This window comes from Rhinolophus hipposideros (assembly GCF_964194185.1).
Source record: "Rhinolophus hipposideros genome assembly, chromosome: 17".
NCBI lineage: Eukaryota > Metazoa > Chordata > Mammalia > Chiroptera > Rhinolophidae > Rhinolophus > Rhinolophus hipposideros.
The window spans coordinates 32,266,394-32,284,401 of record NC_138063.1 but is presented as its reverse complement, the minus strand read 5'-3'; the positions used below and the strand labels follow the sequence as shown (position 1 = coordinate 32,284,401).

Genomic DNA, 18,008 nt, shown 5'->3' with positions numbered 1-18,008 from the left:
CCTGGCTTTGAAAATGGAGGAAGGGGCCACTAGTCAAGAAATGCAGATGGCCTCTAGAAGCTAGAGTGGGCAAGGAAATGGATTCTCACCTAGAGCCTCCAAAGAGGAACACAATCCTGCCTATACCTAGATTTTAGCCCACTGAGACTTCCAACCTATTGGACTGTAATAAATTTGTGTTGTCTGTGGTAATTGTTACAGCCACAATAAGAAACTAATACAGGTGCATTTGTACAATGTAGTACTACACAGCCATTAAAACTAATACTTAAGATGAATACCTGATGTAGAAAATATCAATAGTATATTGTTAGGTTAGAAAAGCAGATGAGGATGCATTGTATACAATAATATCAAATACACCCATTTAGATAAAATCTTCAAGATATAAAATGTCATTTATTGGTTCTCTGTGGATCCTGGGATTATTTTTTCCTTATTTTTCTGTACATCCCAATTTTCTTTTGTAATCAGAAAAATGAAGCATTATTATGTGATTGACCTTAACACTGGACATGTTACTCTACCAGTAGCATTTTAACTCTTAAAAAAAAAAAGTTTTCAAGAAGAGCTGAACTATAATTAATATTGTAATCTTCTGTAGGTTAATCCTTACTTTACCAAATTTCTGCATCCCAAACACACAATTTCATTATTTAAAAGATAAATAATGTTGATGTTTACCTGCTTTATTTTTGGATCTTTTCTATGAACTAAAGTTTGTAACCTGGGCCATATGAAATTAGAAAGTATTTTTGTCATACAACGATTAATCTTTGCATGGTATTTGTATTAATGGTTTCAGGATTAATCACACTAATCACACTAACAGGAATAGCACTTACATAGTGCCCAAGACTAAAATCTCATGCGAATGAACTTACCTTTCTCAGTTCAGAACTTACCTTTCTAAGTTTAACTGAATGATCCCTTTTCTCCTTTTATCCCTGATTCACTGCTGACACCCATCCTTTTAAAAAGTCAGACTTCTCTTCATGCTTTACGTATATGATTTTCATTAATGGTGAGTTAAGGGGGGTGGGGGAGGGAGATTAGGGTAAAGGGGATCAAATATATGGTGATGGAAGGAGAACTGACTCTGGGTGGTGAACACACAGTGGGATTTATAGATGATGTAATACAGAATTGTACACCTGAAATCTATGTAATTTCACTAAGAATTGTCACCCCAATAAATTTTTAAAAAGAAAGAAAGAAAGAAAGAAAGAAAGAAAGAAAGAAAGAAAGAAAGAAAGAAAGAAAGAAAGAAAGAAAGAAAGAAAATTAAACCTCTATAAGCAGAATAAAACTCTGTGTTCAGTCAAATGATTTATTTGACATCAAGTGCATTTTTAATAACTGTTATTTATCTAAACTAATAAAACTGCTAAACTTTAGTATAAAGGCCTGGGTCTACGTCACAGGGCTGAATGTAATTATTTAGTACCTGGGAGGCAGCAGATTACAAGTGACAGGTGTGCCTAGGTTCAAACGGTCACTTCACATCTCACCATTTCTGAGCTCCTGGCAAGTTGCTTCACTTCATGATCCGCCTTTGTAAAATGGACAATGACTACCCAGATCTCCTGGGGTTATTGTGAGAAGTAAAGGAAACAACATGTATTTCCTTGTGTAAGTAGTCAGTAAATAGTGGTTATCCTGATATCTGATGACCCTTTTTTGGAGTGTTTACTTGAATGACATAATTTAAGAAAATTCAGTAACTGTTTGTGTTTGTATTCTCTGTGATTATTTCAAGTGTAATACTTCTTATTAAGTGTGATAAAGTAATACATATGTGACCAGAAACTGCTGTCGTACTGAAAGCTTACTGACAGAAGTGACAGAAACTTGTATTTGATCTCTGTGTTTATGACAATTTTTTATCACCTCATTTGAATGGCAATATGAACCCACGGCTAGTCTCTCCAAAATGCTTTATAAAGGGGTTCCAATCTCTTTATTCTCCTATGGCAGTGTATAAAATGCACCAGAGTATTTTCAGGTACAAGTCATAAAGGAAATGGAGAACAAAAGTGATATTTCATTTTGGCACCTGAGCTCTCCCAGGGAAATGATGGGATTCCCAATACCCTCATCATTTAGATAAATGTACAAAACAGAGAAGACACTGGTGAACTTAGTCCTGAGTGGACGGGCATATGTGTTGTAATTCAAGATGAAAATTTAACAAAAACAAGAGTACCTTGCTGGAACTTAGCTTCTCGACTCCATTTGTTTTATTATCACTATTAAGGATCTTTTTATGTATATGCTGAACTCAAACCTAAGTGTTACTTTGTGAAATAACAACTATATCAAAGCCTCAAACAGTATTACAACAAAACCCAAAGCATAAGACAGGCTCTTATAACAGGCATGTTTCTCCCAAGCTAAATCTGGAGTGACTAAAAGAGCCAGATTACTCATGCAAAAATGAGGAATGAAAGATAATAAATACTTAAATAATATTTAAATAATAAATGAAATATTCTTGGGTTTGCTACTTTGCTTTATCCCTTCTTGGAATAAATTATTTATTAGACTAAATGTTGAGACTCTGGGACCTTAGGATATTCTTGAGATACAAATCTGTCAATTTTGTAGGGGTGAAATACCATTTCCTGTTTTAAAAGCAAAAGGTAAAAGTATATCATTCAGAAAGTTTATAAGGTTTCGCAATCGCTGTTTTAACACAGAAATCTGTTTATTAAACCCAACAAAACAGAAAATTATACCAGCCCTCAATTTTTGAATTTTCATTTAAATAAGCAAACTCTAAATCCACACCTTAAGAGATGTTTGTGCATCTATGTATTTCCAAAATACTCATATTTCAATAAGATTTTCACATTATGTTCACCAACAGTATCACAAAAGGTTTTTTTTTTGTTTGTTTTTTTGTTTACGTAACTGTAAGGAACAGTAATTCTAGAAACACTAGAAGAAAAAAGCATAGCAATGTCCACAGTTACAAGAAAAAGTGCACATTACTTGGTCACAATCACAGTCATTACTTGAAAAACTATATGTAACAAGTAGGTAAGAAATATCACTGATGCCTTAAACTCATTATCAAAAACTGAATGACATCAATTTTACATAAAAATAAGGCAAATTCATGAATGCACAAATAACCTGTAATGCAACCAAAGCTAAACAGAAAATAATTGTACAAGAAGCATAAACTGATGTATTTCTCCTAAATATTTTAAAAATAGGCTTGCCTCAGTACACAGAGAAAACACCATTCATGTGTACCCAACATACTGAAATAAGGAAGGGCAAAGTATGGGAAATGGGTGGGGGGACAGTTCATTGTACGTTGCAGCTGTATCTGCTGAGAGTTCTTTACATCATTTTTACCTGGAACTGTAAATCATACAAATCATATCAGGAGAGGTAATGGTCTTTTTTGGAAACTATTTCTGAACTAGAGAAATGAAAAGAAAACTACACACAAGAGTGCAAATTCTCAGATTGTCACTTGCAATCTCTTAACATTCAGTCATCTACATCCAATTGCTGCTGTAAGGAGGCCTGTAAGACAAGCAGCGGCAATCTGGGGTGAGCTGGAAGAAACCAAGGTGTGATTTTTCCCCCCCCAGTGATAGGTCTTTTTAATATTAAAAATTTCTGTGATGCAAACCTCTATGGGAAAGCTGCAGTGGTGCGTGGGAATGCTTGAGTGCAGAAATGCAGGCTTCTCTTGGAAGTAGTTCCTGGTATGATGATTTAAAGAACGTAGACAAGGGTTGTTGTTGTTTGTTTTTGTTTTTGTTTTTGTTTTCTCCAGCATCGTGTTATCTTTGTAGAAAGAATTTGGAAAGAGGAGAAGGCAAATGGATGTGGAAAAGGTACTTACAGTAGTTTCTCAAAACAGTTCTCTTTTAGGACCTATGGAAAAGTTACCAAAGTAAAAATGACAATTTTGAATGAAAAACAAGTTTTCTTTTTTATAAAAATTACATATATGTATATATTTAAAATACAAGATCCTTTTCATTGTTATATCCTGTAGCAACAATAAATTTTGGCTTTTTATTTATTTATTTTTTGCCAGTACTGCAGCTTTCAGTCCAATAGGTCAGTAGCAAATTCCACTAATATTTCAGTTGGATCTTGAACAAGTTTTATACCACAAGCTTCTTCTCTTTTATCCTTGAATTTGGAATATACAACCTTTTTTTTCTGTTTGTTTTTGTTTTTGTTTTGCCCCAGCTAGTTATGCTGACACACTAAAAACAAAAAAAACCGGTCGGCTAGACACCAAGTATCTCAAGTACTTCAGAGGTCAGAGTTCCTTTGAAGCACCTTAATGCATCACTTTAAGGAGCAAGAACAATGTGGCATAATGGAAGTATTTCTCTTAAGACTGCAGTAAGACCACAAGCATCTCTGCTGGGAAATCAAAACGTCATTAGTGGAAACTGCAAATTTAGACCTCAGTGAATAGGCCCGTCATTTGAGTCAGTTCTGTTGTAAAATAAGATTTTCCAGTTCATCTGCAGAACGTAATAAAAATGCAGCTGATTCTCGATATCCTGCCACGAGCTGTCTCACGGCATTGATTTCAGTTGGACTCAGCTGGGGTCTGGAGCTTGAACTGCTAGAGGATCCTGAGCCAGTTGCCAACTGCCTCTTCATGCTGAGATCTGTGGGGCCTAGGAAAAAATAACGACAAAATTAGATGCGAATAATTTTTGTTCTGATACTGTGAACATGAGCATCAATCACCGTTGACTTAATTCCCGAATTCTTTCGTGAGAAGCTGCTGATACCTTTAATCAAAGGCATCTCTCAGAAAAACTAAAGAGCAACACTGATGCAAAATAAGCAGTTAGGTGTGCTCTTGGACTCCTGGTCTAGCCTCTGGCAATCTCGTGTCATGGTGGCAAGTCAGTAAAGACCTCTCTTCACATGTGGTTTTTGGAAAATTCAATTTTAAGTCTCCTTTCCACAGGTTGAAGTTTTTCTGTCGTAGTTTTAAAACAATGGGATTTACAAATGCTTTTTATTGGCTTTGTTCGTTATCAAATAATTTCGACCCCACCAATTCAGAAGTTGAAACATCCTAAATGGTGATATTAATGACACTGAATTACAAACTCCTCTATTTAAAACAAAGGAAACTGAGAGCTGGGGGAGTTCAATGACATGTTTAGAGTTCAACTTTTAAGTGGTGCAATGAGGATGCGAATTGGGTAATTTTTCATTTCAGGCCAATGCTTTTTTTCCACCAGGTTGACTAGTATTTAAAACTGTGGACATACTAGAATGAAGTTTGCTTTAGAAGTGTGCAATAAGTAAAGGATCAATGCAAACAATTCCACAAAGAAACTAGACTTGGAATACTCCTTTAGGTATTAATGTCCCTTCTGTGTTTACCTTGCACAAAATACTCATGTGTCAAAACGTTTTTCTTATGTATATATTTAAACCAAAACAGATACATCTGGTTTTTGGACACTTTGTAAATTTTTACTCAAAAATGATTTATATTTTGTCATTTTTATGTACATATGTACCACATTTTCTTTATCCAATCACCTGTTGGAGTACACTTACGTTGTTTCAGTGTCTTGGCTACTGTGAATAATGCTTCAATGAACATAGGGGTACATATATCTTTACAAAGTGTTCTCAAAATTTCTATGTACATACCCAGAAGAGGGATTGCTGGGTCATATGGTAATTCTATTCACAATTTTTTAGGAACCTCCACACTGTTTTGCATTGTGGCTGCACCGATTTACATTTCCACCAGCAGTGTATGAGGGTTCTCTTTTTCTCCACATCCTCTCCAACACTTTTTATTTCTTGCCTTATTGATAGTAGCCATTCTAACAGCCATGAGGTGGTATCTCGTTGTGGTTTTGATTTGTATTTCCCTAACAGCTAGTGAGGTTGAGCATCTTTTCATATATCTGTTGGCCATCTGTATTTCTCCTTGGGAAAAGTGTCTGTTCAGGTGCTCTGTCCATTTTCTAATCGGATTTTTTGTTGTTGTTGAACTATATGAGTTCTTCATATATCAGAGGTACCATTTGCAAATGTCTTCTCCCATTTGATTGGTTTCATTTTTGTTTTGTTGAAGCTTTTTTTGATGTAGTCCCATTCATTTAGTTTTGCCTTTACTTCCCTTGTATTTGGGGTTATGTTCACAAAAATCTTCTGAGACCAAGGTCCATAAGTTTAGTGCCTGTGTTTTCTTTTATGTATTTTATTGTTTCAGGTCTTATATTTAAGTCTTTAATCCATTTTGAATGAAATTTGGTATATGATGTTAGATAGCAGTCTAGTTACATTCTTTTGCATGTGGCTTTTCAATTTTCCCAACACCATTTATTGAAGAGCCTTTCCTTTCTCTATTGTATGTTTTTGGCTCCTTTTAAAAAAATTAGTTGACCATTTTTGTGTTGGTTTATTTCTGGGATCTCAATTCTATTCCGTTGGTCTGTAAATGATGAAATATTGTCATATGAGACAACATGGATGGATCTTGAGAGTATTATGCTAAGTCAAATGTCAAATAGAAAAGGACAAGAACCATATGACTTCAGTTATATGTGGAATATAAAACAAAGCAACAGATGAACAAACTCATAGACACAGACAACAATATGGTGGTTACCAGAAGGAAAGGGGGCTTGGGGGAGGATGAAGAAGGTAAAGTGGGTCAAGTATTTAAGACTGGGTGGGGAGCAACCAAAGTAATATACAGATGTTATATTATAGAATTTTATATCTGAAACATATATTGTTATTAATTAAGGTTGCCTCAATGAATTAAATAGATAAACTTACAAAATTATTTTAAAATCTTTAATTCAGACATTTGTATTAAAATGCTTTGCAGCAGTTATTGTTGGATTAATACTATTTTATTATACACCTAAGTGTTCATTGTTATAGTTCTTACCTTTCCTTAAGCAATTGCTATAATTAATTTGCAGTGAGTAATAACTGTAAAATCCTTGAATAAATATTACTAAGCACATAACTAAAGGTAGGCTCAAAAACTATAGTTATTCTATAACATGAAAATATTTTAAACATATAACTTCTCAGTTCATTTCATGTACTAAACAAGGGATGTTATTTTATCTTTCTAGTTCTCCTTGAGGCATGGAGACAGGTCAAGATCCAACCCCCTCCACCTCTACCCTAAAGGGAGAAGTCTTCTGTCAGCCAGGAGGCAGTTGTCCCATGAGAAAGAAATAGCTTCACTTGGAATTTAATTAGGACAGAGACAAGACTAGCACACAAGAACTCTGACATCGGAGAGAAACTTATGTCCACTTCTGCCATGACCTTTCAAAGCTTTGATTTCCTAGCAGGAGTTAGCTTCCATTTGTTCATGTTATAAAATCATGATACTGACATAACAAGCTGGAAGGGAGAGATGAAGGGAGGTCACACTTGCAAACTGAAATTACTGAACAAGTATTCAGCCACCAGTTTATTTGGAAAGTTTTGAGTGGATTTAAAAAACTTTATGACATAACAGAGCTTCTGGTCTCTGGATGAACTATTTTAAATATTTTTTTCTTTACATTCAAGAATCCCAGTTCCCAGTACTAGTATAGATCTTTAGGAAGGAAAGTTGAAAGAAATTTCCTCTCAGCTATGTAATCTCTAGTGTCTGGTTGGCTGATGATCATTATTTCATTAGAAGGTATAACATTTTATGAGAGTTTTGCTGACTAGCCAAGTTGCTGGTTGTCATCCTTAACTGAAATTGACAAAGTGTGGGATTCAGGCTCCAAGTTCTTTTTGAGATGAGAGAGACTGTGATTTTATTTGAATATAGTTGCCCCTTGGAATCTGTGGGGGATTGGTTCCAGGATCTTCCCAGGAAACCCAATTTTGTGGATGTTCAAGTCCCTAATAGCAAATGGTGCAGTATTTGCATATAACCTAATGTACACCCTCCTGTATAGTTTGAATCATCTCTAGATTACTTAATATCTAATACAATGTAAATGCTATGTGCAAATAGTTGTTGTACTGTTTAGGGAATAATGACAAGAAAAAAGTCTGTACATGTACAGAGTACATGTCAGCAACAACATAACTTTTTTGTTTTCAAATATTTTCAATCTTGGTTGGTTGAATCCCCGGATGCAGAACCATGGATATGGAGGGCTGACTGTATTGCAGTTTATGGATTACTCTCCATCTCTGGCTTAAGGCTATCAGCTTCCAAACTAAGATTATGGCTTCTACTTTCTTACAGATCATTATTAACATAGACAACTCTATAGATAGCTCAGTAATTTAGAAGCCACTCATACCTCTGTTAGTGTTCTGGAAGAAAGTTAACTTCATTATCTTGCTTTCTTTTGGATCTACATGATTAGGATTGAGTATATAAATCAAAACTACAAGGAATTATTCTGGATGAGTGTTTATTATTCCAATCTTCAAAGTTATGAGATTGGGCAAGGAAGCCAAATATATATAAAACAAAAAATATTCGCAAGTGGACAAATTATTTAAAGGGCCTTTCAGCACCTAGCCCCTCACTAGAGACTCACACTGTCGCCCTTTGAGCCCCTCAGCATTTCAGTGGGGACAGTAGAACAGGATGACTGGTCCCATTTTAAAATTGGGGAAACAGTTCTGGACAGGTTCATTGATTTGTCCAAAGCCATAATGAGTTCCTGGTCCTTCCTCCTGCACCACTGTGGCCCAGCTCAGAGGAGATTTGAGTAGTAGGATAGAGGGGGACGAATGCCCTGACAGGAAGAGCAAGGAAAAGTGTGGTGCATGGGACACTGAAGGGTGCTGGCTGTGGGGAGCCAAGTGGGGATCGGGTTTAATATAAGATACTGAGGTGGTGTCTGTTGGTGGCTTCATGGTCGGGCCTCAATTTGACCATGGTTATTACTTGTCCCAGTAGTTCTTCTAGTTGGCTAGTGGTGATGTCCTCTGACTCCTGGCATCTTTTGTAAGTGGACATCAGTCCATGAATGATGGAAAAGCAATACCAGAAACAATGACTAAATATTTGCAAAGCAGTTCAACATCCTTCTTGCATTATCCTTTGAAACCAAGTCCTCTGATTATCAGCTTGGATACCTGAGATCATGATGAGTCTTATCTGGAATTGTGTAATTCTAGCCATACAAAATAAATCTGGAAGTGTTCCTTCCTCTTCTATTTTTTTTTTTGGAAGAGTTTGATAGACTGCACCGATAAAGACATCTGATCCTATGCATTTGTTGGGAGATTTCTAATTACCTCGATTCGATCTCCTTGCTAGTAATCGGTCTGTTCAGATTTTCTATTTCTTCATGATTCAGTCTTGGTAGGTTATTTATTTCTGTGAATGTATCCAATTTACGATCCTATATATTTCAATGGTATCAATTGTAATTATTCCTGTTTTCATTTTTGATTTTTTAAGTCCTCTTTTTCTTGGTGAGTCTACCTGAACTAGAGGATTACAAATTTTGTTTATCTTTTCAACATACCAAGTCTTAGTTCATTGATCTTTTTGATTGTCTTCTCAGTCTGTTTCATTTATTTCTGCTCTGATCTTTATATTCTTCCTTCTACTAACTTTGGGCTTTGTTTGTTCCCTTTCTATCCCTTGAGGTATAAAGTTGTTTTGAGATTTTTCTTTTTTCTTGAGGTAGGCATTTATTGCTCTGAATTTCCCTCTGAGAAGTACATTGCAGACTGATTACTTCCAGTTGAACACTGAGCTGGAAGTTCTTCAATTGAATACTGAAAAGGATTTTGAAATATGGGAATCTACTTTTGCTGTTGCATCAAGAACCCCAAACCATCTCTGAGGCTATAGTGTGTGCTCAGTAATATATATCCACTAGAAATTTGAGGGAATGGAGATTTAACTTTTTGTTTTATTATACGTTTGACAGTATGGGAAGTTTTTAAGCAGCTAGCCGTTACTTGTGATCAAACAATGTTGGTCAACTAGCACAGCACAAGATTCACATAAAAGCATTGTTTTGCCTTGTAATTTTAAATTCATCAAGGAACTGTCATTTCTGTAGCAAACACTAATTTCCAAAGCCATTCAGTGTGTGATAATAAAACTTGAGGGCAGTTCTTGTTCAGAAAAAAATTAATATTAGCCCTGACCTGAAAAAAAAATTGCAATAAAAATTTACCACTAAGCCATCAAACTACTGTGTGGTAGTATGTATTAGGATATATATATATATATATATATTAGGATATTCAGAATCTATTTCTGACAAAATTTCACAGAAATGATTAAATTGATGAGAACAAATGAAGTTTAAAGTTGACACTACTGTTTCAATAATGCATGATAGATTCAAATGTTTTCCACACTCTACCTGCTGATGAACAATTCAAAGAACAACCAAATGCCTTGTTTTCCAAGTCAAGTTGTTGTCCTTTTAGTCTTAGTTGTGAAGGGAGCAGCTCAGCTCCAGTTGCCTAGTTGCAGGGGGCACAGCCCACCATCCCTTGCGGGAGTTGAACCGGCAACCTTGTGGTTGAGAGCCCGCACTCCAACCAACTGAGCCATCCGGGAGCTCCAAATGCCTTGTTTTAACAAACTTTGAAAATTTGTCCAAATAAGCCTGTTTTTGCTTCATGAATCTTAGCAGATTCTACAAGTTGTACTTAGTTTTTTTCTTAACTTTGAAAAATATTCTCAGCCATATTTATTTCATTCATACTATTATAGTTATTTCATTCATACTATTCATAGATGCCAATTCTGTCACTTCAAACTCATCATTGATTCCTCAAATAAACAGTAACAGTAACATCTCAACTTATTAAAATACAAGGAAAGCCACTTGAACTCAGTTGACTTGTTTTTTTAATTGGCTATTGATATTCTCAATATCTCAATTTCTTCAACCGTCTAAGCACTGTTTTTGCCATAATACTAATAGTCAAACAAGTTTATTTTCTCTGGACACATTCCTTCAGCTGCTGCAATCAATTTAATAAACTTACCAGGAAGTGAAGTAACTTTTCCTAACTGACAAATACATGAGCTACTTGGAAACTTACTTTGTTTGCAGGCTAATTTTCATTTTATATTTTGATCACATGTTTAATAGAGGTATTTCATTAATATTATTTTCATACTTTTATCTCAAAGAGTGAAAAAAATTATTCTTCAGCATCTTAGCTAAATTAGCTAATGTATTTAAAGCATCCTACACAGCACCTGGGCTATAATAGATACACATTGCTAGAGTCAATATGTTAATGAGCTACATTTATATTCACAAGTGATTGCAATATAATTTGCCTTTTTAATACTGTTCTGGATGAGAGGATTACTGTAGCACCACAAAATGAGCCAGGGTGATTTCCATTTCTTTTTCTTTTCCCCCTTTTTTAGATCTGTTTGTGTAAAATGATTATCTAGTCCTTCAAGTTTTGGTAAACTTATTTATAAAACCATGTTGGTCTGATTTTTTTTTAATGAACAGATTTTTATAATAATTCAATTTAATTATTAAAGTTTCATTTGGAATAGTTATTCTTTAGTCTATTGGCCAATTATATTTTTGTGAAATACAGTATTGTATCTCTAAATTTTCAAGTATACTAGCATAAAGCTATTAATATTTTTTTATTTTCTGTTTTGAATGCTTATTTTATGCTTCCTTTCTCTGAGTTCACCTTGTCCAATATTTTTTAAGTCCTTTCAAAAATTCTGCTTTTGATTTTGTTGGTCTTCTCTATTACTTTGTTTTCTATTTAATTTCTCCCTTTATTTTCTTCTAAAGTCTGCATTTTCTAACTTCTTGAATTAAATGAGTAGTTCATTAATTTTCTATTTTTTTTCTAATGTGTATGCCAAAATACCACTAGAGTTCTATCCCACAAATGGAATGTGTACTGCTTTCGTCTTCATTAATTATAAATCTGAACATAATGCTATCAGTTTATTCTTTGTCATCATTTGCTTAAATGATCAACATGTCTGAAAGAATATGTATTATCAGATAGTTAGGGACAGGTTCTAGATATAACCAGATTAAATTTTAATTATCTTTTCAAATCCAAATAATTTTCTTTTTTCTCCATTAGTTTCCAAGAGAAGTGTGTTAAAAGTCAATGGCTATGATTGTGGATGTGTCAATATCTTCATTTAATTTAATTAATTTGAGGGTATGTTATTAAGGCACATAGTTTCTAGACAATTGTGACTTTCTGATAAACTATTCCCTTCATTATTAGGTAATAAGTCTTTCACACTCCAAATCTTTTATCTTAAACAATTTTTGACATAAATATACATAAACACACTCATGTGTATATATGTATAAATTTCCTTTACTTCTGGAAGATTGTTTTGTGTGGGTACATTTCATCAAAATAGAGCTACATTTTATTTATACATCTACCTAAGAATCTGTCCTTTAACATACAATGGATTTCAATAGAACAAGACATGAGGTGTTAATGTAAGGCCTGGGGTCACTCCATCTTCAGGGATTTAAGGAAGAGAGATGGTCAGAAGCTACAGTTCAATGGGAAATGTTTGTCTCCTCTGAAGTCTATGTTAAACTGAAGACATTTTTAACACATTTACGTCCACTATAAACCTAATGAAGGTGCTTCCAAATACTTAGCTTCTCTTGACCTCATTACATACCTTATCTACTTAACAAACACTGATTAATGAACATTAGGTTACCAAGGAACAGGGTATTACAGCTGTAGGTTATGTACTAAGTTGCCGAGCATATTCTACAGACATCTAAGAAAACACAAAAAGCAAGATACAGATCACTGCCAGGGCCAAGTAGCTGTTTAAGGCAGTATGCAAGGGAGAAAGGAATATATAAATCACCCCTACTCTCCCTGCAAATTATGTTTCCCATGATGATGTGTAGGCAATTTTGATTGTTTACTTTAGACTATAATAGTCAATATCCCATACATTAAAAAAAAAAAAAAATTATACGTGATTGTCCTGGGACAAATTTAGCTGAGTCTTTTATATACTTCGAAAGCTCTTGGAGCTGCCTTTAAAAATTCATGTATTAAGTTTTCCTTTTACCAGGTCTTCTCTAGTACATCTTTTTTTTTTTTATTTCCATTGTTTTTAATCCTAAGTGTTTATTTCTAAGTGTATCTTGTTTTTTAAAAAGATCAAAGAGGAAAAATTGTAGTTGAACAAACATCTCAGCATTTTTGTTCCCATTTCAATGTGTTTTCCTCTACAATCAACTTGAAAAGACTCAGTCACGGTCTTCCTAATCTTTCCTCTACTTAACATTTGCTCATTCTTGGTACTCAGCTCTATAAACTGCATGAGTTTATTCATTGTGTGAGCTTCAAATGCAATGTTTTGCAGAGACCTGATTAATCATTTCGATAAACTCGAGGATGAACTACAAAAGTGAGTTATTATCCCAGCAGTCTTAGAAATTTGTGAGGGGAAAGACTTTCAGCATGCTTCTGTTTTCTGCCTATTTTTGGCTTGTGGGAAAAGACAAATATTACAGTAGAGAGAGAGGAGTTACTGTTTAACTTTAGTTGAATCAAATATACTACATGATAGCATAATGAATTACTGCATGATTTATGGGTTTATATATTTACATACATGTATAACTTCTTTTCTCAAGTAACAGAAAGCAACCTCTAAAACCAAAAAAGAGTGTCCATTATTTATTTCAGAGAGCTTAGGTAAAAAATGTCATAATTGCTTAGACAATTGGGTTCTGCCTTTTTTGGCCACTGTTCAAGTCTTACGTTTCCAAAGATTTGTAGTAAGTGTAGCAAACAAGGATCAATATAAGATAAAAACCTATAGAATGCCCTCAGGAAAGACTAGATATTTGCTTTTAGATGTTTGTTTTATTCTTCGACAGTTTTATTTTGCTCCATTTTTAAGGGAATTTATTTTAAAAAACAATAAACCACAATTTTTCAATATTAGTTGTAAAATGTATCTATTTATGGGTATTTGTTCAATATTTCCAGAAATATTTGAAGACACTTTAAAGATGTAAATTAAATGAAAATTCTACACCTGTGTTAAAACACTGATAACTCAAATAGTAAAAACCTACTAATGAATTTGTAGTTGGACAAACATTTTATCTGCAAATGATGACATCTCATAAAAAGATATAGCATACAGTGATAAGATCGTAATACTAGCAAGTGGAAAACTTGGGTTCAAATCTTAATGCAAAAACTTTCTAGATATGTGAATTGTGAATTTCGGTAAGTCATTTACCATTTCCAAGATTCACAAGTAAAATGTGACTAATTCTTAACTGGGATCCTACGCTTGCCTAACTTATCAGTAATCAGGGGTTATTTATGTTAAAGTTTAAACATTTATTTAAAATGATGTACCTCATTATAGGAAAGGTTCTCCAGAGAAACAGAACCAGTAGGATATGTGTGTGTAAAATACATAAATTGGCTTACTCAATTGTAGAGGCTGGGAAGTCTCAATATCTGCAGTTGACAAACTAGATCCCCAGGAAAGCTGATGGTGTAGTTCCAGTCTGAAAGCTGGAAGGCTCAAGACCCAAGAATTGCTGGTATTTTAGTTCAGGGCCCAAAGCAGGAAAAGACCCATGTCCCAGCTCGGTTAGGCAGAAGGAGTTCCTTTTTGTTCTATGCAGGCCTTCATTTGATTGGATGAAGCCCAACAATAGTAGAGAGCAATTTTGCTTACTTAGTGTACCAATTTAAATGTTAATCTCATTCAGAAACACCCTCCCAGACGCACCCAGAATGTTTGTCTAAATATCTGGTTCTCCTCTTGGCCAGTCAAATTGACATAAAATTAAACATTATATTCATATACCTTACTCAAGATAATTCCCTCTCTGTTATCTCAAATGGAAATATTCTAAATTACTTTTAATGTTTTCAGCTACATAAAAATATTTACTATAAGATGGATAGATGCCTGTTATACAAAAATAAGATTTAATAAAAGTTGCTTCTGTTCTACATTCTCAAATAATTGCCAGATAGTGAATACACAGCCACATAACAGTTTTTATACCAGTGATTTAAAAACATAGAAGAACAACAACCATAGCAGAAATACTGATGGATCATGAGGTAGGACACATGTAAATTAGTGAGGTAATAACTCCTCTGAAATTAGGATTACTAGTAATTAACCAAGTTGATAGTTACCTCTAGACTTAACATGAAACATCTCATAGATTAAAAAGCCCTTTTTAAGTTGATAGTGGCTTAACTTTAATTGCCTGCAAAAACTTGACTTGAACCATACATTAGACCAAAGGGAACTAACAGACATTTGTGGAATATTCCATCCAACAAAGGCAGAATACACATTTTTCTGAAATGCATACAGAATATTCTCCAGTATAGATCATATTATGGAATACAAAACAAGTCAGCATATTTAGGAAGATTGAAATCATATGAAGTTTCTTTTATGATCATACGGTATGAAACTAAAAACCAACAAAAAGAGGAAAGCTGGAAATTGTACAAATATGTGGAAATTAAACAATACATTCCTGAACCAATGATAGGTCAAAGAAGAAATCAAGAGATATAAAAATATACATCAAAACCAATGAAAATTGAAACACAACATACAAATCCTATGGAATACTGCAAAAAGTAGTTTTGAGAAGGAATTTCATACTGATAAATGCATATTTCAAGAAAATAGAAACCTGAAATAAACAACCTAACTTTACTCCTCAAGGAATTAGAAGAAGAAAAAAATAGAACTAAGCCCAAGTTAAGCCCAAGTTAGCAAGTTAGCAGAAAGAAGGAAATAACAAAGATCAAATAAAATAGAGATGAGAAAAACAATAGAATAAAATCAACGAAAATGAGAGCTGGTTTTTTGAAAATATTTTTTAAAAAATTAACAAATCTTTTGCTCGAGTCCCTAAGAGAAAAAGAGGACTCAAATAAAATCATACATGAAAAAGGAGACGTTATAACTGATACCACAGAAATACATAGGATCATAAGAGACTACTATGAACAATTATATACCAACAAATTGGACAACTTAGAAGAAATAGATAAATTCCTAGAAACATAACGTACCAAGACTGAAACAAGAAGAACTAGAAAATCTGAATAGACCAATAATGAGTAAGGGGATTATAAAAGTAATCAAAAACCTCCCAGTACATAGAATCTCAGGACCAGATGGCTTCAGAGAGGGCAACCACCACACAATTAAAGAAGAATCAATGTCAATCCTTCCGAAACCCTTCAAAAAATTTGAAGAGTGATCATAAGAGATTACTATAAACAATTATGCACCTATAAATTAGACAATCGAGGAAAAAAATGGATAAATTCCTAGAAACACAATTTAATGATGAATCATGAAGAAATAGAATATCTGAACAGACTGTTACTAGTTAGGAGATTCAATCAGTAATCAAACACCTCCTAACAAACAAAGTCCAGGACCACACAGCTTCACTGGTGAACCAAACATTTAAAGAAGAATTAATGCCTTTATAAAACTTTTAAAAAAGTTTATAGAGTTTATAAAACTTTATAAAACTTTTTAAAAAGTTTATAGAGTTTATAAAACTCTTCAAAAAATAGAAGAGGTTGGAACACTTCTATTTTTCAAGGCTAGCATTTCCCTGATACCAAATGAGACAAGGACACAACAAGAAAAAAATTATAGGCCAATATCTCTGATGAACATAGAGGCAAAAATCCTTAACAAAATATTAGCAAACCAAATTCAACAGTACATTAAAAGGATTATACAGCACGATAACATGGGAATTTAGTCCAGGAATGCAAGGGTGATTCAGCACAAGTAAATCAATAAATGTGGTACATCACGTTAACAAAATGAATGATAAAATCATATGATCATGTCTATTAATGCAGAAAAAAGCTGTTAACAAAATTTACCATCCATTCATGATAAAAACTCTCAACAAGTAGGTATACACGAAACATACATCAACATAATAAAGGTCATATGTAAAAGCCCACAGTTTCCATATATAAAAGCCCACCATACTCCATGGTGAAAAGCTGAAAACTTTTCCTCTAAGTGCAGGAACAAGACAAGGATGCCCTCTCTCACCACTTTTATTTACCATTGTATGTGAAGTACTAACCAGAGCAGTTAAGCAAAAAAAAGAAATAAGAGCCATCCAAATTAGAAAGGTAGAGGTAAAACTTTCATTATTTGCAGGAGACATGATATTATATATACAGTGGTACCTCGGTTTCGAACGTAATCCGTTCCAGAAGACCGTTTGAGTTCTGAAATGTTTGAGGTACGGTTTCCACATAGAAAGTAATGCAAAATGGATTAATCCGTTCCAGACCTTTAAAATCAACCCCTAAAACTGCAAATTTAGCTTGAATTTTACTATCTAATGATACCATAGATCCATAAAATTTACGGCGTTCGTCAACCAAAATGTCCGTCAACAGAGACGCTTGAAAACTGAGATACCACTGTATAGGAAGCCCTAAAGACACCATCAAAAAATAGAACTAATGAATAAGTTCTGTGAAGGTGCAATATACAAAATCAATGTGACAAAAACTCATAGACACAGACAATAGTTTAGTGGTTACCAGAGGGTAAAGGGGGTGGGGGGAGGGTGATGAGGGTGAGGGGGATCAAATATACGGTGATGGAAGGAGAACTGACTCTGGGTGGTGAACACACAATGGGATTTATAGATGATGTAATACAGAATTGTACACCTGAAATCTATGTAATTTCACTAACAATTGTCACCCCAATAAATTTAAAAAAATATGTTGCATTTCTGTACACTAGTAAGAAATATCAGAATGACAAATTAAGAAAATCTCATCTACAATGGTATCAAAAAGAATAAATACTTCGGAATTTAACTAAGGACGTTAAAGACCTGTACACTGAAAACTGTAAGACAAAAAGAAATTGAAAAAGATACAAATAAATGGAAAGATATTCTGTGCTAATAGACTGGAAAAATTAATATTGTTAAAATATCCATACTACCCAAAGCAATATACAGAACAGAGACAATGCA

The 18,008-nt window shown here is 34.0% G+C and overlaps 1 protein-coding gene across 6 annotated transcripts in view; it reads right to left on the bottom strand.

The window, feature by feature from the left end:
- Window positions 1–2,506: 2,506 nt before the first annotated feature.
- Window positions 2,507–18,008, bottom strand: part of NOL4 (nucleolar protein 4) — a 304,929-nt gene continuing 289,427 nt past the window's right edge. For all 6 annotated transcript variants that reach the window (XM_081079085.1, XM_081079081.1, XM_081079080.1 and 3 more), the window contains one exon: window positions 2,507–4,664. In XM_081079085.1, the coding sequence (XP_080935211.1) occupies window positions 4,471–4,664 (194 nt within the window). In that variant the 3' untranslated portion in view covers window positions 2,507–4,470. The remainder of the gene's footprint in view (window positions 4,665–18,008) is intronic.